Genomic DNA, 24860 nt, shown 5'->3' on the forward strand with positions numbered 1-24860 from the left:
TACAGTTGGCTATTGCTGTTGTTTTTGCTAATGAAGAAAACACACTGCTGGAGGAGTTACACTCCCCCAAATTCTCAGACACTGCATTGCTTTTATCCTGTGGAATGGATATTTGCCATATTAAAAGAACCGTGGTAACTTTTATGGAATGCTTTGTTTCTACATGACTATATAAATGTATCATCTGTATAAGAATGAAGAATTACAGTGCAGGTTAGAGCCTTAGTTTGTGATTCTACAATTGCAGGTGTGCTTAAAGCACGCCGTTGAGCTTGACTCTTTTGATATGGTTATTGTGCCTACCTAGTTGTTTTCAAGATTAAGGCTTTGGATATGAATCTTTAGTCAATCAGGGAGTTCAGAGGCAATGTGAGAACACTTGAAAATGCTGTAACCAGTAAATGACCTATATTAGGAGCTGGGTAATTGTTACTGCTGAAATAATAAATTACTCAACCATCTTTGAAACCTGAACTTCTTAAATAATATGGCAGGAATACATGAATAAAGGCTATATTGATGTTTTAGCTTTATCTCTTACTTTAGGTGATGGAAAGTAATTGTTATAGTACTGCAATTTGTTAGGACTTACATAGCATAATTAAGTGAGCAAGAATCAAATGTCACCATAGGATTTGCTGTCCTAAGCATAAATAGATAGGGAACAAATGTATCCCATTTAGATTCTGAAATGAGCGTTAACTATGCTGTGTGTAGAACTGAAAATAATTTTCTTGGTTTTTTCACAGTAGTATCAGGACAACTCATTACAGCACTATTTTATCTTTTATTTTTTTTCTTTATTAGATGTTGAAACATTTGTTTCCCAAATGCTAAAAGGAGAAAATCTATCCAAGAAAGCAAAAGAAAAAAGGGAACTTCTTCTTAAGAAGATAAAGGATGTTAAGGCAAGGTAAGCAGCTTCATGGTTTTGATATGTTATAAAGTCACTTAGTGATACCTTAAGTTTTTTTACAATCTTTTAATAAACATTAAAACGATTAACAATTAAAAAAAAAATCTGTCTAAGTTCTGATTTTGTCAAATAATCTTTCTTGAAACTGTTACAATTTAGTAAGAAATGGGATCAGGATGATTGTCCCATTTGAATTGCTCAATATTCTGAACCCTGATTGCAAGCTCTTTGGGTAGAGCTTGCATTCACTTCAGCTTTGGTAAGATTAATTAAAATATGAGAAATATAATGCCTTGACAATGTGAACGAGCTTCCAAACACCATACTCAGCTGTTGTAAAACAGCATAATTCAATACTGACTTTGCTTTACTATACATTTTGTTGTTTAGCTCTGTAATAGAAAATTGAAACATAACTGAAAACTATTTATAGATCATAAGCTTGTTTCAGTAGTGTTAAAATAGTGAAGTATTATGACAGTCAAAGCAGAGGGCTGTGCGTGTCCTTGTTTGTTTTAATGTCAAGGGGGATTTGAGATTGTTTTATAGAGTTTTAATTTCAGTCAGCAATTCAGTAAAGATATTTAGCTATACTTTCATTTGCGCTACAGAATTTTCTTTGAAAAATCTCTTTTCTTGCAACTCTAATCAACTAGGATATAGTTTAGTACTTGCTGTTCTTTTCACATTGTTTCCAAAGTGCTGTTGTTTCCAAACTGTTTTTCTACTGATCACTCCTGTGTGATATCCCCTAATCGTTCCTTTGATGACATTCTTCTGCCCCTGAGGCAACTTGTTTACAATTTCAAAGACGGCACAATCATCTGGTGAGGGCATCATTCTTTGCATGGCCCTGACTGTAGAGAAACATGAGATGTGTCCCAAATTCTTGTAGTTAAAGTTCTGTGTGCCTTTCATTCAGGCTGTAAATGCTTAGGGAACTAGTTCTCTCCCCTCTGATAAGGAACTAGGATTTTGTTTATTTGCTTGTGCTTTCCTTTGTGGATTATTGAGTTAACTGGCCCTTTATAGAAGACCTGCAGCTACAGCACTACTGACTTTTTTCTTCGGTCTTAGGACTAAACTATGATTTTTTGGATGATGAAATACCAAAGGGAGGGAACCTGCAGTTATGAACAAAGTTGATGCTGAATCCTTTGCTATTCACTTTTATGACCCTAATTTCCAATTCATTCCTCATCTCCTGTAATATTGTTCACTATTAACAGTGTTTTGCTTTTCATGCAGACTACAAAATCCATGCACATTCTAGTCATCTTTGATTTTCACATCCCACATGTTGGGCTGTGTCTATTACTGCCACTTGCTATGCTGTATTTCTTAGATCTGGCCTTTTATCTCTGTTGGCATTTCTCAGTTTCTTATCCCTAGACCCTTCATTTTTCTTCTGCTTGTTACTCGCAAGAATCTCCTAACTGACTGACCTGATACGTGCGCTCCTCCTTATTGTCCATAAAGATGATCTTGGCAGCTGCATTTTATTTGTCAGTTAGTTCTGATGAAATCCTCCTCTTTTCACATAAACTCTAGTCCATGAATGCTTCTTGAATGCCATTTTATGTAACTCTGTCCTGATTATTTATCCGTATCATCAGATCATTTTTGTTTCTGAAATAAGTTTTAGCTCTGAAGAAACAGTAAATTTTCTTCCTGGGATGGTAGAATTTTTTTTTAGGCATTAAATAAGTTTAGCTCTCCTTATTTGGAAAGGATTTTTTATTTAGGGTTTTAAATTTTTGGTTAATTATTAATACATTTTCATTTAGATTTCTGCAAATTTACTGCAGCTAAAACAACTATTTGTGATAATTTTTTTTGTCTTTACCTACTGACCTGTATTTTAAAATATGCTCAGTGGCTTTTACTTGTGCATGAAAAGTTTTGAAACATGTTAACATTTAGAAGGCTTACTAAAATTAAAGATGCTTTTGTATGTTTATACCTTAAGATGTCTGAGTAGATGTATGTTCCTTGAAAAGGCTGCTCTGTCTGAGTTTGGTTTTTTTTAAAGTCTTCTTTAAAGTGGCTGGGAATTCTTTCAGCTGCAAAGAGAAAAGAAAAACTGAGTGAATACTTTAAGCCAAAGATAAAGACTGCAGAATTTGAAAGGAAAACTTGCGGCGCTAAGTTTCAGCTGTGAAACTTGTTGAAAACTAGTTGTTGTTCTGTGCCATGTCCTGGCACCGTGGGCTTGCAGGTGTGCATTGCTTTCTGATGTTTCTTCTTCTCCCTGCAGTTACTCTCGGGAGTTCCCGGAGGAAGGTGAGTCTCGTGCCCCTTTCCCTCTCCCTCTCCCTCTCCCGCCCGGCGCTTCCCCGGTGCCTGTCGCCGGCCGAGGCCGAGGGCGCTGGCTCCCCCTGCTGCGGGAAGCGGGAACGGCTGCCCGGGACTCCCGGAACTCCCGCTCGGAGCTGGGTCCCCCGCCCGGCACTAAACGCATCGGAGAGCGCTTGCTGATGGAAAGACTAGTTTAGAAATACGGTTCAGGATTTAATATATAATGGAGCTTGTTATGGAGATTATTTGTTATCAGTTTAATATAAGCGGAGTTTTATTAGCGGTAGTGTAGCCTTGTGAAAGACCATGTGATGCAGGGTTTTTTTTCTTCTTCCCCGGAGGAAGTGTATGCAAAGTAGCCTGCTTAGGAGATAAAATTTTAACAGAGATGACTTATTTCAACCTTTTTTCTTAACGTTGCAAAAGTCTTCAATTCCATAGTGATGTTTCTTTAACCTTTTAATAGGATCATCTAGTGGCAATATGATATTGGCTTTCGATCCACACTGAATGAATGTTTTCATAGTGCAGCGCGAGCTCAGACCTTTAGCTGGAGAGGAGATGATTTAGTGTGCGAGTAATGAAAACTGAAGTGTGGGTTATCTATTGTCTTCCAGTGGAGTTAAAACAAAGCTGCAGAGTTCAGTTTAGAGAAGGCTGAGGGTTTGTTGCTACAGTGTTCTGTTCTGTAACTAAACCTGGAAGGGCTCTTATTTCCATGATGCTAATTCTTGAGGTCATGACCTATAGCCTGTGGATGCTGGTATGAGGGTCACAGTGCGAGGTCAAAAAAGCCTATGCAGAGCTTCACTTTTTGCAGTGGTTGAAGAACTGTCTGTTTCTGGACAAGGAGATTCAAATGTGTAGGCTACAGTGTGCCTCCTGATGAAGTACAAATATGTAAGTCGTAATAGGCAAGTAATGTTATAACAAGGCACAACAAGCTCATACATTTCTTATGCCTGTTTAAATCAAGTTATGCAGCCATAACAGTTCAACTGAAAGGGAAAATGCAACTTGAAACTTCCCAAGATTGCCAAAGTTTTATAAGTTCAAACTGTGTGATTGTTTAAAAATTGTGTTAAAATAATTTGCTATTTTTTTATATTGCACACGGCACCCTTACAGAGGATAAAATGTAGTTTCCCTCCTCTTCTCATTGTCCAACAGAACTAAGTGTGGGAAAGTGAAGTGTTATTTTATTTAGGAAATTACTAACATGAAATTAGGTGGGATGGTTGTTTCACTACAAATGAATCTGACCTTGGGAGAGCATGTTTCTGAAGATTTGATAATTTTCTGAGGCTCTGACTCTCTAATGAGCATGAGAGTTGTCTACAAAGAGTAGAGTTTGCATTTACTGGTTTGCTTTATTTGAAGGTCAAGAAGATTCTAGTCTATTTACTTCAGAATTTCAAAATCAAATTAAGATTTTCTTTTCTAATTCAACAAATTATTAATAAAAATGAGATTTCATTTTCTCCAGCAAAATGGGTGGTTTAATTTATATAGTCTGTAATTGTTATTGCGTAACTTGCTCTGATTTCTGTAAAATTTATATTCAGTCTTATTCTTTTTATTAGAGTACATGTGATTCTTAAGAAGGATATATTGCCTTTTTTTAAAATTCTTGTGATGTGTTTCTAGTTCAGATCATAGAACTGTGTACAGATGGTGAAGCTTGCCAATGCTGACACTTTAGTTTTCTTTTGGTATTTATCAATAAAATGAAAGTTATACCATTGTTTTCTGCAAGCAAGGATAAATTTCTCCAAATTCATGTGCATTTGCATACATGAATGTAAAAAAAAAATATGAGAAATCGGAGCCTGCACTTAGTTGCAAAATATTTGAGGGAATGCAATCCAGTGGTATGAGTTGTTGGTATAATTTCCAGAGTTCAAGAAGTGTTGCTAAACTTTATTCGGTTGTGTCGGTCGTTAGGCCTGTACAAATTAGGCGTGACTTGTGTAGGTGTAGAACAAAGGACCCACATGGAGGTAGGCAGTCAGATCCTTGGTCAGCTCCTAGTGGAACAAAGCAGCGGCAGCAGCTGAGTGAGGTCAACTGTTGTGCCTGTTCATACCACTGTGCACACCTTGACATTTGAAAAATGGAAAATTTGGAAAAGATTGAAAACTGAGAAGGCAGTGATGGTCAGTTCCAACTCCCTCCAGACAAAGAAGAAATATCCTGAAATATAAGGTGAAAAAAGAGAATATCTTTTAGGGGAAAAAGGAGGGGTGGAATCAGACTTCTGGAAACTGTGCTGAAACAAACTAGAAAGAATAAAAACTACTGTGTATATTTCATCTTCATATTTGCTGTCCTTGGTTTTGCAGTAGCAGTTACTCCATTTTTTAAAATCAAATAAAATAATCTTTGTTGAAGCTGACAGTAAAGACGAAGAATGGTTTATACTATGTGCTGAATTACCATGGTATAGTAATTATCATGCTACATCAGTTGTTTTCAAGAATCTTCTGAGTTGTGACCTCTTATCCTTCCAGAGGCATCCAGAAGAAGTGGACTAACACTTTCAAAATTCATAGATTTCCTCTATGACATAATGAAACTTGACTCTAGCCTCTCAAACATGGCTCCTTCAGCTTGTGAGTTGTTCCACAAGTACGGGTTGTGGGCATACTTGTCACTCCACTCTCATCACTGAATGTTCTTGTAGTTCCACTGGCGTTGTACGTAGTTATTAGTAAGTTTGACCAAGCTCTTGTATGTGAACTCCTGTTTTATGGGCTTTGGCCAATAGCATACAAAGTCCTGCCTTCCATAAGGATAAAGCAAGAAGGTTTAAAATAATAATAGTAATGGTAATAATAATAATAATAATAATAATATTGAAGAACATGTGTACAAGTAGAACCAAGCTCCTTAAAACCAAAATCATGCATGTGTGTATCTCTCAGAAAGTGCATACATACTTCTTTGCAACCAGATTGATGAATTTGAGGACTTCCTTTCATCCTCTTAAAAAGAAGCCTTCTGATGTTGTCAGGTCAGTAAATATGCTGGCAAAAGCATCTTTTGTGTCTACAGACTGAAAAAAACACAACTTTGTGGGAGAAGTGGGTACACATGAAAATGAAAGACACAAATTTCATTGTATAGGAAAATATTTAATTCTCTTGTGTGATGTGTTATCTGGTTTTACACTGTGACTTTTACAGTTAAGTATATTGTTGATTTATGGACAAAGAAAGTCCGTGTTGTTCTTATGACAAAAAAGGTACAATTATATTAATATCCAAACCACTAATGTTTCCTCAAATTTTATTTTTATTGTTATTGAACATTATATCTATTTTGTTCTTAAATTGAGGAACTCTGTAGAAATGTCTTTTTCTCTTAGACACTGCTGCCTTTTTTTCAGTTAATTTGAAATATCTGACTCTTTATCTAAGCAGTTTAGGCAAAACTAAACACTCAGTGACCCGTTCTAAATCTTAGAATTGGGAAGGAACTTGAAAACTAAGGTTATTTGCCTACCAATTAGATTAGTTTTTTTTATAAGACTAATATTCCACTAAGGATATAAAACTCTGGACTTTTTCAAAGATTCTGACTTAATACAGTTTTTGACGTTTCTCTGTTTTGAGATTAATTGAATCAATACTGTGACTGCCAAAATGTTTAGTTAACAGAACCTTGTTTTCAATTTATGCTAAAAATAGTGCTAAAGTTGGCAGAAGCACTGTAAGCTCTAGAAACTGCATTTGTGTTTGAAATTCACTTGCCATCTGTTCTTTGCATTTATTTTAGTAAAATATATATTTTTAATCACTTCTTACAAAATATTTTGGCTCAGTGCTGAAAGTCAGACACCAGAAGTACTAGCCAAATAGAGTCATAATATGGGAATTTGCAGAAAAAGTTCCCCATAAAGGTCTCAGTGCACCTTATATCTGATCTATTTATGCAGAAAAGTATGATATGACATTTTCTAACTAGCACTTTTCACTCTGATAAAAACTGATGAAGATCCACTTTAGTTTTCATTTCACTGTAGTATAATAGCGGGTGAATCTACGTCTCTAGAGCATTGGTGTTATTCTCTATGTAATTATTGGGAACACCTGTAGGAAACCTTTAAATGACTCTGATGCCTCTGGCTCTTGGCAGAGCAGAGAGTGTCTGGAGCCTGAGACATCTGCTTCCTGGAAATAGTCAAGCTGATAGAGTAGCACTATATGCAAAGGCTTTATATTTTTTTTTCTTTTCTGTTTTCCTTTTTTTTTTTTTTCCCTCTATACACTCTTTGTCAGGAAATGGCAGCAGGTAGGAGTCATTTGGACTTGAGAAAGGGAGTCAGTATCTTGTGGTCACCAGAGCCATATGTGGATGCAGATTCTATATTTTAACACACTTGAACTTTCAGCAGGAGCATAAATACATCGTTAGTATTTAACCATAAATGGGAAAGATATAGCTTAGCTGTTATCCGGTTGTTCGGGGATCATCATAATATATTTCTGGAGAGACCATCAAATGCATTAAAAGTGTGCCAAATATCACTCTGTCCTGGAAGTCTGGAAGGTTTCACTGCAGGCGAGTCACTGTGTTGTCCCTTTCAGCTACACGCAGCTGTTATCTGTGAAGTGTCCATGCCAAGTGCAATTTCAAGCAACACAAGATACAGCCACCAGTGCAGCACAAAATGGTCTTGTCCTGATATACATCATAATAATGATGCAAAAGGAAGGAAAAAGTTGGGTCGCTTTTCTTGCATGAAGCATATTTGCTTGCAAACTTAATGCTGTTTCAGTATTGTTTTAAGAAATAGCTGTTAAAGAGTTTCTACTTGACCTTTACAAAACAAGCCATTAAAAACCATCATGTTAATAAGGGACTCTAGAAGGCTCTTCAGGGATGAGTATGTTGGAGCAGATTGTGTGGCAAAGCATGCATTGAGAAAGTGGCTGTCAGAAGAGTCCAATCTTGCAAGGTGACTGCTGGGTTGGGTCAGAGCATCTTCTTAAAAATATAAGCTGCCCCTATTAAGCCCGTGCCAGCTTGAAAGCAGCTTTGTCTACTTGTTCTTTTGAAAAACTGTGTAGTGAGAACCTTGCTTGATCTGCTTGATGATCCAGTCCTTTGTTTGGTGGGCTCTTACTGCAGCAGAGATTGGAGAGGAGGAAGTGATTTCAACCTGCTGTGACTTGGGACCTTCTGAAATGGCAAGAAGCAGGGTGTTTTGACCTACATGTCTTTTTATTTTTGTGAGTCGTTTTATTTCTCTTATACTTGAGCAATTTTAATGCATCATTCTGTCTAGATGTTTTGGAAATAAATTGGAAGTGTTTAGTTATCTGAGGATGTGAACTTGCAAGTCTCTTTCAGAGGTACTGGCTGAAACATCTTGCTTCTCTTTTTTAGGTTAAGTGGTGGAAGCAGTATTTTTAATGCTTAGGAATTCATTATTATAATCTCACTATTGCAGAAGAAAATGAATTTTTGGGGCAAAAAAATGTCTGGATTTTTTTTTTAGCTGGATTCTTATAACATAATATGGTCCTGTTCGTTATATTCAACTTATACCAACTGAATTTGTTGGAAATTTTCAGAATGGGGGGTAGGCACTGAACTACAACTCTTGTTACAATGAGGAGAGTTTGTTCAGTGCTCTGTTCCTAATGTGGTACACTTACCCTTTGGTATGCATTATTTCCTAAATCAATAAATAAGCTGTAATGGAAAAGGTAGCATTTAATAAGGAACGACATTGTATTTTTTTTTTTTTTTACAGACAGCATAATATATTGATTCTGCTATCAAACCTGTAAGAGATTAGTTTAAATTGCAGAAGCTGGGGAATAGGGTCAGTTCTTATACATATTTTTGCTATTGTTGTGACTGTTAAATATCTACCATTAATTAATCCTTTTTTTCCCCTAACTTCCATATAAATCATATGGTGTTCTGGGGAAACAAGAAACTATATTAATGAGCATCAACTCCGTAATTATTCTTGTGACTACATAACAGGGACACATTCATGTCATTCCTTTGTGCAATAACTTTTGCAAAGAAGTATTTTTAAACTGGTCATTAATTTTATGACCACAGAAATGAGATGCAAAATTTATGCTGTTGTCATTGGCAGAGGTTCAAGGCACTACTGACATTATATGTGATTGGAATGGAATGGCTGCCAACTAATGAGTCTATAGACGTTTGGTTTGAGCATGCTTTGCTTTTAGATCACTGATTAGGCAGCAGTGCTTTCAATTATGCCTTCAAATTGTATTGGATACATTTACCTGATGCCCATTGTTGCTTTGTAGTTCAGTTTTCTATTACATAAGTGCAAGTTGAATGCTTTTCTTTAATTTATTGATGCTTTTTGGGTGTATTTTTAGGTACTTGGCACCTGAAGAGAGTAGTGGTTTGTGCTGCTCAACACTGACTCCTGTGATTGTTCAAGGAGTAACATATGGAGCTTCAAGTGCAATTCTGTCTGCTCTTACTCCATAGGTGGAGTATGAACTTCAATGCAACACGTTGATGGAAGAGGATGTAAAGTGAAGGAAGGGCAGAGGTTATTCTGAGTGGGAATGTAGGAGATGTATAGAATCAACAAGAAGCCTGTCTCTGAACTGTCAGAAGCAATATCTTTATATATTAGTAGCATACGCTCCTAAGATGTGTTTTAACCCTGATAGAATTGGAGGAAAAACTCTAAGGATGATACCAGAAAGTAGTCATTCTTTTATGTAAGCACATAAACACGTTGTGAGATGTTGCCTGTTAAAGCTCCAGAGCACATTGAGTCAGCTTTCCTACGGAAATGTGTGCAGTTCTGTACAAATTAGATGATCCAAGGATTACATTTTTCAGGGTATAATACAAATTTACGAATACATTTATTTAAAATAAAAAATGGAAAATTTTTTTGTTTAATCTAGGCCTGCATGACTGCAGGTTGCTTATACCTCTGTTTTGTGTCTGTCACCTATTCTCCACATTTTTCACTTAAAGTGTGGGTACCTAAATTGTATGACATAGGATTTATTTATTTGTTCTGATTGTCATTCCCAGTGAGGGCCTTTTTTTCATGGAAGTCTTCAAGCCTTATTTAGGATTTAACACCTAGAGAATGCTTTGAAGTCTATGAAGCACTGAGTGTGTAATTTCTTCATAATACCTCAACATTTTTCAGTTGTTTTAAAAGCACTTTGAGTTTGGATATTGTAGAAATAGAACAGATACTTGTTTTACTATAAATCTACATTCAGTGTTGCCATGTTCTTTGATGTTACAAATACACTATATACCTGTGTCATGGCAACTGAGCCCCACATGGGGTAGAGATGATGATCGGAAGGGTAAAAGTGAGAAGACTCATGGGTTGATATAAAGTTTAATAGGTAAAGCAAAAGCCACACATGCAAGCAAAGCATAACAAGGAATTCATTCATTACTTCCCATGGATAGGAAGTTGTTCAACCATCTCCAGGAGAGCAGGACTCCATCATGTGTGACAGTGACTTAGAGAAACAAACATCATCACTCCAAACATCCTACTCTTCCTTCCTTCTTCCCCCAGATTTATAGGCTGAGCATGACATCTTATGGTGTGGAATATCCCCTTAGTCAGTTGGGGTCAGCTGTCCCAACTGCGTCCCCTCCCAGCTTGTGCACTCCCAGCTTTTTCGCTGGTGAGTTGGTGTGAGAAGAAGAAAAGGTCTTGACTCTGTAAGCACTGCTCGGCAGTAACTTAAACATGCCTGTATTATCAAGACTGTTTTCAGCACAAATCCAAAACATAGCCTGATACCAGCTACTATGAGAAAAATTAACTCTTTCCTAGCCAAAGCCAGCACAGTCTGGGATAGGTACAAGTAAATTGTGCCCTAAATATGTATGTATGTCTCTATTAAAAAGGCCCTTGTTCCTAGATCTTAGCTTTTATATGGAAGTAAAGCACAAATGTTTACTGAATTTGAAATCCTAAGCATGCTTGGAAAATGGTAGTATAGTGACTTAATGGAAGAGCAAGGTAACAGTGCAGCTATGCAGACTTACATAAGAGATTATGTATTGCTGAGTGGGGCAAAATTCTCTGCAGATGTTCTTTCTACATATAAGCTCACTTATTTTTCATCCACAAATGCTATTCATTCAAATATACTAAGGTTTACGATTCAACCCATGAATTTTGAGTGCTGGAGTGTGGTGTTTGTGGAAATGTTTTCCTCTAGAAATACAGCCTAATATTTTAAATTTATACTGTCACCTTCATGAAGGTTAAATGATAGTATGTTTATGCATAGTTGGTAAGAGGACATTTTTGATTGACAGCCAGTGCTTACATATACACATATATTCTATGCATTCTAGTACTGGTAAAAGTTTAGGACAGGAAAAGAGTGGAAAAACTTTTGCTATTGTATAGGTTGTAAATATCATGTCTACTCTTTTTATATGGAGTCTTTCATCTAATAAAGATATATATAGGCAGAGAGAGACAGGCAACTGGTCTCTGGCATCTAAGTGTGAAAGATGATCATGCTGGCTGTAAATAAGGCATAATATTTTCTGTTCACGTGCTATCTACTCTATGTTTTTTTGTTTGGAGGAAGAGGTGAATCCTGGAGAGGGATAATTTACTTTTGATTGGTGTGACAGGTGTGATGAAATGCAAGTATTTTGATCAGATTAACACGATGACTGGCGTGCTACTGGGAGAGGACTGTGTCAGAAATAGATTGGAGTCAGGTTCAGATTCAGAGCAGTTGTTAAATGGCATGAGAGCTTGAAAGGAAACTTTCCCAGGAAAAAGCACACGAAATTAACGAAGGAAAAGCCAATTTAGCATTTGACAACCTTTCGATGTAAAAGAATTCCAGCAAAGCAAGTATCAGGCTTTGTTGTCTTATCTGCATAGAAAACTTGCTGTTCTTTGCAAACAACCGTGGTGCTTTCTGGACACAGACTGTGAATTTTCCATGAATTTCCATTATTGAATAGGAAGGGGTAAACTTGCAGCCATGGTGAGGCGATCCTGCTGATGAGCACAATTCCTGTGTCTGTGGAGAAGAATATTTTCACTGTGCAGGGGGTTTATTTTAGATTCTGAGAAACTAGTTACCCTATACAGTGCTCCAAAAAGGAACATGTGAATAGGAAAGGGTATCTGGAGATCTCTGGAAAGCTTTCTGTGTATGTATATACAAAAAAGCAGTGCTTGAACAATTTACTGTTAGATGGTTTTTAAGAAATTTGAGAGTCATTTGATCTATTGGTGCATCAACTTTATGATTCTCATCTGGTGATTTTTGTCATGTTTAGTTTTTCTCCTTCGCCAAGACTTGATTTTATTTTTTTTTAGGAGCAATGTAGTTTATGTTCTTTTTCCAACTCTTTTTTGCCTAGATGTATTAAACATATCTGAGAAAATATACTAAGTTTCGGGAGGGAGAACTTAAATTTTGTCTGATTAGATGAAAGCCTCGACTAATATTGATTTCATTTTATCTTTCCCAGACCTTCACACTTACGCATGACACTGATCAGAGTGCATTAGGGCAGCTGATAATGTAGATTTTGTATCTATTGTAGTGGGGCTCTCAGTTGTGTAAGAAATTAATTAACAGAATGCTGCATTAAGCCACAAGTTCTGTCAGAAGGCGATTCCACTTCTGGTTTCATGGGAAGAATGCACATACAAATTTGCAAAGCAGAGCCTAATTATGGTGGAAAAAAAGTGAAAGTGGGCAGAGGTTGACAAACTGCTGCCAACAATAGTTTGGCATTTCCCGAGAGGGAAGTCGCTGAAGCTCCATCCTGCACTCGGACAGGCAGAACTTTGGAGCCTGGCACTCTCCTTTTCTCCTTCTGCCAGTGTTTTCCCTTGCCCACCTCTTTGCTGTGGTGCATGTTTCTTCAACCCCTGTGTGAGAAGCTGCCAGCTGTGCGGTGCTGGGAGCAGCTTCGTTATATGACAGCATTTAGGGAAACCGCTCCAGCAACGTGTACGCATAAAGGTAGCCCTAGAACAGCAGTGCTCACAGCTGTGCTGGAGCATACGAGTGTCCGTGAGAAATGGGAATTTTTCTGTTTCAGATAGGAATTGATATCCTCCTTACTATCAAAAATACTTTTATTCTGTCTGCGTTTGCATGATACGCTATTTAACCAGCAGTATATTTTTGACTTTTACAGAACTGGAAGATGAGGACAAGTCTGAGAACTCTCTTTCTTCACCTCTTGATAGTATCTCAATAGCATCTGACCGATATGATAAAGAGGATGAAGCACCTTCTGATGGTATGTGACATTCTTTACCTTAGAATGTACTAGATTTGCCAGTTTGCTATAACTCATGTAATTGGATCCTCATGATGCGAATTTAGTGTTGGAAAACAGATAAACAGATAAGCATCACAGCTGGACAGTTTTCTTACCTTTACAAGAACCTTTAAAGGAACTGAAGAGCTCTCTCTAGTGGTCCTAGAGCATAGTGAAGCTGTCTCAAATTTACATGGTGTTTTCAAACTCATGTCTTTTGATAACAAAGCATCTTCTGTAGATGCATATGTTTTTGAAGATAGATCAGAGGCTAAAACAGTGTGAATATTTGTAGTAACAAATTGTTTGTTAATTCAACATTATCAAATTCTTGCTTAATTTTATTGTGCTACTTAATGGCTTACTGTATTATTTATCTAATAAATAATGAAACAGTTTATGTGATTGATATTTTTCTGCAAACTCCGTGCAGAATAGGTTCATAAAATATTAAATTAATTATTCCTACAATGTTTCCTTCCATTAAGACAGTTTTTGTTATATAAATTTTGAATTTGAGCTTGCATTTTAAAAAAAACTCTAGGCTCCGTAGCTGTTTTCCATGTTGCTTTATTTTGTATTCATTAAGTTTAATGCTAAATGCGGCTGTTCTGAAGACATGAACAATTGAATATTTCAACAGTTAACAAGCTTGCTTTAGCATAGTGTCCATATTTTTGAGATTTGTTTATTGTATATGTAATATAAGTACCTTCAATGGATAATATATGGCAATAAATTAAGTATATGTACAAATAAATTAACGATGTATATTAATTTGTGGCACTAGAAGTTAGATAGACTTACTAGTGAATGATGTTTGCTGACATGATATGATGATCAAACTGTGCAGCTCCATCTCGAAGTACAATTGCTGAATGAAAATATGCTTCCTGCAACATAGCACTCCACATTTTATGTTATCCAGATTATTCCCTTTGGAAACATAAATTGCTTTTATGAGGTATAAAATTATGTCTATTGCAGAACAGGGATAAGTCAAGTACATGCATAAGTGACAAACATTCTAACCACTGATTCAGAATAACGCAATTTTTTTATGTCCAGAAGTCTGTAAAATGTGTAACAATAATAATCACACCTTTTTTTTTTTTTATATTGAGCTTATTGCATGTTGGCAATGTGACCTTCTATTAAAAAAATAAAACCAGGCATTTTTGCTCTCTGGTTGAAATGTAATTATCACTCAAATTGCATATGGCTTTTAGAAAACCCAAGGTAATTTTCAAAACTACAGATGAATGCAACTTTCCTTGTATTTATTTTTGCTTACAAACATAATCTTAACATTATTTCTAATTGTAACTTAATAACATGGTACTGATTGCATAAAGGGTATGTGATAAAATTATATGACTATTTAATAGGAGATATGATTATAGAATTGTTTCAAAACAGTTAATCAAGAAAAAAAGTGATAATGTTCATCAACCTAAATAATGAATGGCTGAAGAATGCTGATGCAAGAGTATGTGAAATACCATATGAGTTTGTACAGATAAGTGATTAATTTTAGCCAATTTTGAAGCTATGAGAGTAGATATAATAGCTGCTCAACAATACCTTTGCTAACTCGTACCGGTTTAGGTAGAAATATAGTGGGTGCAATTCTGTTGTATTTGAGGTGATATTACTAGTCTTTCTGTATTTCATGATAAATCCTCTTTAATTATCCTAGTGAGAGTGCAGCACTAGGAAAATTTGAGAGAAGGTGGTAAATTTTGATCTGTAAATACTTTCATTTATTGGAGTAGTGTTCCTGTTTTTCTCTTTAAATGTCCAATGTGTCATTCTAAAACCATTTTGATTTTAACATATATAATCCATCATTCAAGTCTAGCCACCTAGACTATATATGAAAATGTATGTTGGGAGAATCTTATAAGAGGTGGATTGATCCTCAGAGGTGCCTTTGGTTCAGTTCTTATAGGCATGAATGGGTTCGTTAAAGCTTAATACTGTATTTTTGTTTTCTAGCAGTTCAATATTTAAATTCTACTCAAGAAGCTGAGTTTATAATGTAGATGTTTGATCTTACATGATTACTAGTTCAGTTCAGCAGGGCTCTGTGCAGGTCTAAAACCTGATTTGTGTAGGATCAATGCTCTCAGCGTTAACTGAGGGCCCTATTTGTGGGTAACCAAATTGAGTTGATTTTTGTTTATGTTTGAGTTCCATTCATATTTTTATGTAAAACCTTCTGTATATATTTTCTGCTAAAAAACCCAAAACAAAATGGGCATTTCTCTTTATATACTTGAGTTAGACTTTAAGGTTTGTGTGACTTGTGAAAGTATCAGTATTTGACTTTGCAGCATTACTGTCAAAACATAATTTGTGAAGGCACCTGCTTGGTAACAGATAAAGAATTAGAGTATTATGTGTATGCTACAGTCATTGTAAAATCGTGGAGTTTTTGTGTGACCTTTCTCTAATGGTGTATTAATTACAAGAGAGATAATCCATTTAACAATAAGTATGGGATAACTAAATTAGCACAGGTCACCTAAAGGCCTTTTGTCAAATCCGATTGTTATGTTGTCCTTTTGACTTTTACCTTATGGTAGGCACTAACAAAGTATCTAAACTTTGATGGATTATAAACTCTAAACATGATATGTATTTTTCATAATGCTAATGTAATTTTCTAGGTACTGAAAAGGTCAAACCCCCACGTCTCTGTGTGCATTCTAAGTCTGTCTTTCCTTTTAATATTTCTTTTTCTCTGTTCCTCTGGTTCAAAAGTTCACTCAGTTCCCAAATGGCCACCTAATTTTCCAGTTATTCCCTCAAGCCATATGTGTTTTGGTTTCTTTATGGTTTATTAGGTACTGTAGGAAAGTAGCATAAGTTATATCATCTAATGAAATTCAAGCACACTTCAGTGATGCTTTGACTTGATTGCTGGCAGCAATTAAATCACAACGAAGGAGAATGATGGCTTACATATCCAGACACCCTACAGAAAGTGGAAGAGGGATAAAACACAACAAAACCCTCAAATAAAATAACAAAACCCAAAAACAAGACAGACCAAACAAAACAGCACTGCCAGGCACTCTGGTCTTAACTTGATTTTTTTTTTTTTTATTGGCTAACAGCCTGATTGATAGCAAAATCATAACTCGCTGTATGCTAACAGGCAGAGTTCACTTGTAGGTTATTGTGAGCTGATAAAGGGTTAGATGGAGTTTTGATTTTCGCATTGGTCCTTGGTGCACCAGATTAATGGAATTTCAATGAGAGACTGGAGTAGTCACAGCTTTGTCAGAAAAACAGATGGAGATTCTATAGCCATGTCTGCTCATTAATACCAGTTGCCTGAAAGGTGTACTACTTCTCTATACAAAAGACTCAACATAATTGATTTTTGAGCGGGGTATTTTTTCACTTATTGATGACTAGGTTTCTTGCAACTTAAATGACAGGTTTTTGTATAGTACATTTTATAACAGTGTTATGTCTGGTAATTTCTTACTGCCATCTGTATTTTGAAGAATACGTGTAGTGGGAAATACATATGTCTTGATTAGTTAAAAAACAAAGTAAACCAAAATACTTAAAAATTGAAATACTATGACTTTCTTTCAGGTTGGTAACAAACTTATTTTTAGTTGAGATGTTAATGAGGGAAAAGTTACTATTTTTCATTTACTTTTCATGTTTCTTAAGATGGTATTAAATACAGGTTCAATGGCAGGCTGAAACTTTCCTATTTAACAATGTAATCTTCTATAATATAAAAGTATTTTTTTAACAGTAAATTTTTTTGGTTTATGGTATGGTAACTTGATTCCATGGGTATGAAATGCCATTAGTATTTAAGGAACAAACTTTCTGACTTTTTAAGTACTGAGTGAGAGAGAACCTCTGAAGAAGACACATCTGTTTAGCTCTACAGAGAGAATGTCATTGGATAATAACTGGATCTAAAAATGCAGTGAGTGCTGTGATAAAATAATTTAGATCATCACCATTTCTATGGAAGGTCAGAAATGTTGCCTTGGGTATGTAAGGATGAAAGAAGTGCTAAAAATGTGTCTGGGGACTTGTATGCTCTTCAAACTATTATATTAGGCTATAGCTTATGAATAAAATATGGTTTTTAGTAGAAAATTCTTAAACAGTGTGAGAATCTTGTATTAAATCTCCCCATAGTTGAAATGGAAGGAGGTAGGGCTAAAGAAAGCTAAACAGGGCATTTGGAGAACTTTGAGGAAACAGAATAAACTAAAGGGTTTTATGCTTTAGCTGTTTGTCATCAAAGGGCAGTCTTGAAAATGAGCAAAATTTATTGCTCCCTGCAACATGCATTTCTTGCTACAATTTTTGGATGAAGCAACAGGCCTCGGCACTTTGTTTTCATGCAGCTCCTTTGGAAAAGTTCTATGCAAGTCTTTGCAGGCTTGAGTCAACTATTTTACATGATCTATAGTATTTACTTTGTGTGAATGTCACATTTTGCATTTTGATTGATCAAGTGAGAATGAAAAATTTTTTGACTGAGTTTTGCATGCTGCTTCTTTTGACATTTTAAGTCTCAAATGCAAATACTAATTAAGCTTTTTTCCCCCCCCTTGTTTTTCCTGTTTGTTAGGCACAGAGGTTTGAATATTGTCACTGAAGAAGGGGAGGTAGAGTTCAGTGTAAGACTTTATGCCCACTTTCTTCAACTACATTCCTACTGAGTTTATATTTGAGGCACTGTATTAAAGGAAAAACTCTGTTCCATCACAGAGCCAGTTAAACAGTGTTAGCATGTAAGCAACGTAGTAAAGGTTGGAGAACGGAAAATGCAACTAGAATTTTCTGTTCTTTCTCTTTTTGTCCTTCTTATGCCTCCAGTCTTGTACTAGTTTACCACTATTTTATTAGCATAATCGTATACATGTTTGCTTGTCTTGGGGATGACGGTATTGGAAGTTTACTTGAGTTATTCTAGATTAGTTATTTGCTTCGCATTACTGGAGAGAGAGTTACAAACCTAAGTGCATGACAGCCATTCAAAGGAGTGGGAAACTTCTTTATTTGTCTTGTTTTTCCCATAGATAGATCTCATTGAAGGCAGTAAACCAGGTATTTTATTATTCCTTATAGCTATTTAAATATTCAAACTTGAATAAAAAAATGTCATATTGAGGGGAAGTAAGGTCTAGATTTGCTTGGACACTTGATCTTTGGTAAGAAAAGGTGGCTTCTACTTTCTACTCTTGCTAGGAACTGGCAGAGGGCAGTAGCCCATCATATGGAAAATGTGTAAAGATGGGACTTAGACATGCTAACTTTTTTCTGAGGGGATGCTAGTTTTTTTCAGAATTGTGAATGGAAAATACTGTAATTTATTATTTTGGTATAGGTAGGTAATTCTAGGTTTTCATCAGTGGTTTAGCAGACTCTTTTGCTATGTCTGAACAAATTTTGTATGGCAGAGGAAATACTGTGTCTTGCAATGTATTATGGTTCTGCATTTCTGGCCGAAAAGGTAATATGATAATCAGAAATGTTGCTTTCAGAATTCTAAAAAATTGTAATTAGCAACTCAGTCTTAAGCAGGAAGACTGAAGTCTAGAATTCCCAATGTGGTATGCTGAGTCTGTCAGAGGAAGGATGTATCACTAGGAAATTAGGCTGACACACTTATGAACAGTTTACATGTCATCCAGAATACAATCTTTTACAAACTGGCAGAACACAAGGAAAAGTATAACATATTGAAGAGGAACTTAAAATATGAAGTATTTTTTTGAAACTCAGTTTATGAGGATATTGGTGCATGTTGGACCACATATGCATAAATTCCCAGAAAAAAATCTGTTTAAGAGATGAGAAGAGGGTGCTGACTCCTTGTTGGAAAGGAGAGGTCTTAAGAGTAAAACCAGTGTATTCATCCTTAGTTTACCTGAGATGTTTCTTGGCAGGCACCTCCCTCATCTTTCTTTACTGGTGCAATTTGATTCTCCCTCAGACAGCTTGCCCCAGTGCACTCTGTTTGCTGTAAGAGGATACATATTCTAAGCTCTTTGTCGGTCTTTTGACTCTCTTTTGTCTGTAAAAAACATGACAATGGTATATTTTTTTTCCCTCTGTCATGAATATATTTGAAGACTGAATAGAATCTCTATAACTTTCCACATGCAGCTCCTGTTGAAACCTTATGAAAAGAACAAACAACTGAACTGCTTGCTTGCTTGCTTGCTGATTTGTTTGTAGTAACTATAGAAATGCATTTAGCAGCAGTGACTTACTTGGAAAAGCAAAAAGTTTTTTTTAAAAAAAAGAGCGTGTGAAATATGCAAAGCTAATCTAATTAATTTTGATTTAAACCATTTGTACAGAACATAAGGGAATAATTTCTAATAGGAAGCAGAAGTTTTAAGTGAAATTTTGTCCCTATTAAAGTCAACAGTAAAGTTAAAAATGGCATCATGTAGGTTAACAGTGTGTACAAATTGATGATACTAAAATGTTTGAACTTCTAATTATCATAATGAAAAACTTCCTATTAAACAATAAACCCCTGTGTTCTTTTAGCATTTACCTTTCTCCCATGGGAGAGATGACATGGTTTGTTGCTCATTTTATTTCATCTATGTTGCTTCAGTGACTGAGCAGTAACAAAACAGCCATGTATGCTCCACCACTAAGTAGGACAATATCCACAATAAAAAACTAATAATGACTTGCTTAACTCATTTCTTTTTCATGTTAGATCATAATTTTATTTGAGATATGTAACAAAATTATCATAAAAAAAAACAACCCAGAAAGCTGAAGTGAATACATTTTTCTGTTTACATTATCTTGCTTGTTGGCCTAATGTCCTTCTAGATCGGTTCTTATACATCACAAATAGCTGACATAAAAAGAAAGAGGAAAGGTTTTCCTTCAGCCTCTTGGGTATGTGATAAGCTTTTCAAGTGTGTTTTGCAGGCTGTTAATTATGGATTTAGGACCTTATTAATGCTTTACCTTGGCTGAGTGATTTTTCTACCTTCTGATTTCCTGAAATTCTGTTTTCTTGCTGCAAGCAGTAATGGCAAGTCAGCTTCCATTCTGCTCCTTACTCCCTTCCTCACAGAACCAGACAGATGCATCAGTTGTAGATGATAGCACTCATTCTTGCTACTCCAGTGGCACCTTGAGGTGGCTAGGTACCCTTCTGGTACCAGAGGTGAGCAAGTCCAGCAGATTGATGCTGCTTGGCATTCAAGGCACGGAGACATCTTTTCCTTCCTGGTATCTACCAAGTATGGCAGGAAAGTGGTTCTGCCTTCAACATATACTATGCAGTAGCCCCAAACATCCTGGGGAGAACAAACTCTACATAACCATAGTGTTTTCTTGGTTTTAGACTAGATCAGAAATATGTAAAACAGTGCTTGTGTGGTACTTCATGTTTTGTCTCAAGGATGAGGCTTTCAAGGTCATACTAGGGGAAAAAAGAAGAAGTGTAGACTTGCAGTGCAAGTACAAACCAAGTTTGCCATGTGTATCCATCCTAACGAACAGAAAAAGATTTTCCCCATATTCCTGGTTTTGTGTTTTAACTGATTAGTAGTTTCTGTAAAGGTGCAAAGTGAATCTGCAGAGTTTAAGCAAGAACGAAACCAGCCTGTTTTCTCTCAGGCATCATGCAACCCAGGCATTAATTTAGTGGATTTGGGTTTGTTTCCTTTTTAAATAAAAGCAAAGTTGCGGTGGACTAATATTTGTCGATTTTCAGATTAAATTTGAGTGGAAAAGTAAAAACTGTGTCATGAAAAGTTTTATTGAAGTGTTTTGCAAGGAAAAAACATTGTAGATAAAATCTTTATGGTATTGTCAATATGGGCAAGTTCATTATTACCCTTTTCAAGATGTTGCAGATAATTGTTCACTGCTTAAAAAATTTCAGCTGGAACTGTACTTCTTTGGGCATCTATCACTAGGCAGTATTAGTTTGATTGGTAGTTTTCTCAGTAATTCTTCATAGATGTTTACTTGGTTTACTTACAGTAGTAGGACTTAAGAGTAGAGTAGCAGACTAAAACTGCTGAATGCCATATTTTTTCCAGACTAAGATTACTAGTACAGTTTCTTAACTAATATTAGGCAGAGCCTGTTCACCACTATCACTATAATGACAGGTATTATCCCATGAGAATCTTAGTTTTGTCTTCTCTATTGCTGATAGTCGAAAATAGTTTTGAGCCCCTTTTGGGCAAGGAATTACGGATGAACCTGTACTACAAAATGGAGGAAGACCTTTTCTGGTATAAACAAGATTTTCCTGTCCTTCCGAGTATTTCGTCTGTCTACCTGAACACATGCTGCTTAATGGAAAGTACATCACAGCCTGATAATAACTTTTCAGAGATATCCTATTCTTCATATGAAACATCTTTTTCCTTGTTCCTCAACAGTCAGATTTTATATTTCTGTATATCATAGAATCACATAATTGAGTTGGAAGCAACTTTAAAGATCATCTAGTTTCAACCCCCCTGCCGTGGGCAGGGACACCTTCCACTGGACTGGGTTCTCAAAGCCTCATCCAACCTGGCCTTGAAGGCTCCAGGGCTGCGGCTTCCACAACTTGGACATGGGTTATGTATAAATACTCACAATACATATTCAAAGATGCAGTTAGTTTATTATGTGCTTCACATATCTGCACTGCTTTGCACTGAGGAGGTAAGGGGAAAGGATTAACGTTGAGATAATGTGAATGGGGGCAGAAGGATGTTTGGATTGTGTACGTGGCTGTGCTATAAGATGGAAATGGAATGGAGATGAGAAGTGAAGGTGGTCCAAGTCTTTTTGGTAGGTAATAGATGAATTGTTCTTTTGCAAGTATGGGTACAGGAAATGGGCCTTATTACAGTTGCCTGGAAAATAAGTTAATGGAAGTGTTGTCATTGACTTGCAATGAAAAAAAAAATTAACCGTGCCTGTTTTCACATGGGGAGTCTAACATATTCTTATAATTCTGTCAATTTTGTGTTTAGTAATTTGAATAGTGTGAATATAAGGTGGTGGGGAAAAGCTTGTCTTTTAGTTTTTCTAGAACTGCTTTCCTTATATGATAGTAGGAGTGGACTGATTTTTCTCTCTCTAACATCTTCAGAGGCTAGCTTTAATGCTGTATTTTAACAGAAAAATAATTGATGCGACTACCACAAATTTGTTTGATCAAAGCTTTTCGGAATAGTTTAACAAAATGGCTGTTCAGTATTTGTGTGTGAAAAATAACTGCCTGCTAAGAGTTGAAAATACACAAAAGAATGTAGTCATAACAGAGAGAAGTGGAGAGATATTTTTTCCTCTGTAATCTGCATAGCTAACACTTGGAATTGCAGGTCAAAAATAAACCCAGCAAAATAAAACCTTTGTTTTTACTTGTAAACCACAATATATCTGCAAATTTAATTTGGAAATATGGACTACGTGATGCAGGTGACGGAGGTAGATTTAAGTACATATTGTTTTTTCTAATGTATGGCATACCTTTTTTACTGTCTCAGATCACTGGAATCTTCCAGGGCTCTCATTCATTTGTGTGATATTTAGAATGTGGTTTAGAAATAATGTGAAAATGCCATAGTGAGCTGGTGATAATTGATTTGCTCCATCACACAGAAATACCTCTTGTTTTCCTCTTCCTCCTCCCTTGGGCAATAATCATGGGATCAAGCTGCCAGTCTGTAGATATAATTTTTCCAGCAGTGCCATCTGGCTCCTTGGCACTGGAAGTTGCATTGGCTTCTTTGCCGTTTCCACTGATTTTTGTCAAATGTTAGTCCGTTGATGAGATGTCTTTTGCTAGTGGGTGCTGATTTCTTCCCTCCCCCTGAGTGAATATTGGTTTTTTATTGGTATTGTAAAGGACTGCTTACTTTTAATTTTTTATTATTAATGGCATTTAGGACTTAATATCGCATTTCTTTGAGGAAAAATTAGGATTTATGTATAAATTGGTTTCCTTTACCCGCGGTGAAAATAGTTTTGCAGGACTTTTGTGTGTTTTGAATAGTCCTAGCTTCATGTTCTCTCAGAGATTTTTATAGATCTTCAACATTAATAAGAATTGTTTCCTTTTTATTTTGGAAACTCACTTTTAAAAGAAATTATGAATAAACAATAAGAATTTGTAGGGTCTGTGTAACAGAGGTAGCAAGCTATATGATTTGGAATAACCAACCAAGCAAGCTATCCTTTCTATCAGAGAACTGCAGTTTTATTTTTGCTGTCACCTTTTCTTAAAAAAAAATTAAAAAATCTAGAAATGGTGGTTCAGTAGGACAAACACATCTACGTTGCTTTATTTTATTCAGACCTTAGATGCATTTCACTGCCGTACAGGATGTAATGACAGTATTGATAAAGAGTTAGAAAAGAATACTCTGTAAATAGGATTTTAATAGGGATGGGAGGTGGGAGGAAAATCCTGTTGATCTAAATTATTTTTGTAATTATTATTATTCTTACTAGTTTCTTGATTTTGTTTTTAATTTTTATTTCCTCTACTGGTCAGGGCCAATGATTTAGAGGAGAAAAAAGCTTGAGGAGCTGAGGATCCCATCCAAATATGAAGGACAGAATATCAGATAACACATTTTTATTCTGCTTTGAAAAAAACCAGCTTTGAATATTTTATGTGAATTAAAAAAAAAAATCCAAAGCCCTTTCTGTTATTATGTAAGTGAACCCCTATTAATCAGGACAAGGCTAACTAATTTAAATCCTTTATATATTTTTCAATTTATATTTTAACCTCCATTTTTAAGTGCTATGTCTCAGATGAGTGACTTATACTCATCCCTGAGTGTAAATCTAAATTTTCTTTTGTGTTGAAAGTATAACTTAAAAGTTATTCAAGGTAACCTTGTGAACTCTCAAACACAAACAAATGTGTTTAGTTGGCCTATCGGAATATTTTTATATTATTATCCCTAAAAGTAGAAAATAATGAGCACTATTTCTTTATCATAGTCTTATTACTACCCTAGTGTAATGCTTTTGTTAATAAAATGCTATTAGACTAGTATGTAAATCAATATTCATGTGTTTTCCCAGCATTGCAGAAATTGTGCAGTACCGGAAATTATAGAACTAAAAATCTTATGTGGGGCAAGGAGGGCCTTGAACGAGAATTTTGTAGCAGTTGTTTTGAATTAAATTTCAAGGATCTCGTGGTGTTTGTTTCTAGTAGTTTTTTAAAGAAAACAACTACAACAGACAGGATGTCTGAATGTGGGACTCTTTATCAGTAACTTGACTCTGACACAAGTATTTTTAACCTGTGAGTTCAGTTGAAAGAATCTGTAGAAAGGACTATAAT

General features: G+C 35.8%; 1 protein-coding gene across 1 annotated transcript in view; it reads left to right on the forward strand.

Annotated features, from left to right (window-relative positions):
* Positions 1-811: 811 nt before the first annotated feature.
* The window catches only part of SKAP2 (src kinase associated phosphoprotein 2), a 107686-nt gene continuing 83637 nt past the window's right edge, over positions 812-24860 (forward strand). Inside the window, exons 1-3 of the mRNA XM_018075889.1 lie at positions 812-913; positions 3174-3199; positions 13394-13498. Coding sequence (XP_017931378.1) covers positions 831-913; positions 3174-3199; positions 13394-13498 — 214 coding nt within the window. The 5' untranslated portion in view covers positions 812-830. The remainder of the gene's footprint in view (positions 914-3173; positions 3200-13393; positions 13499-24860) is intronic.

Source organism: Manacus vitellinus, unplaced genomic scaffold (assembly GCF_001715985.3).
Source record: "Manacus vitellinus isolate BGI_N305 unplaced genomic scaffold, ASM171598v3 scaffold_3_pilon, whole genome shotgun sequence".
Taxonomy (NCBI): Eukaryota; Metazoa; Chordata; class Aves; order Passeriformes; family Pipridae; genus Manacus; species Manacus vitellinus.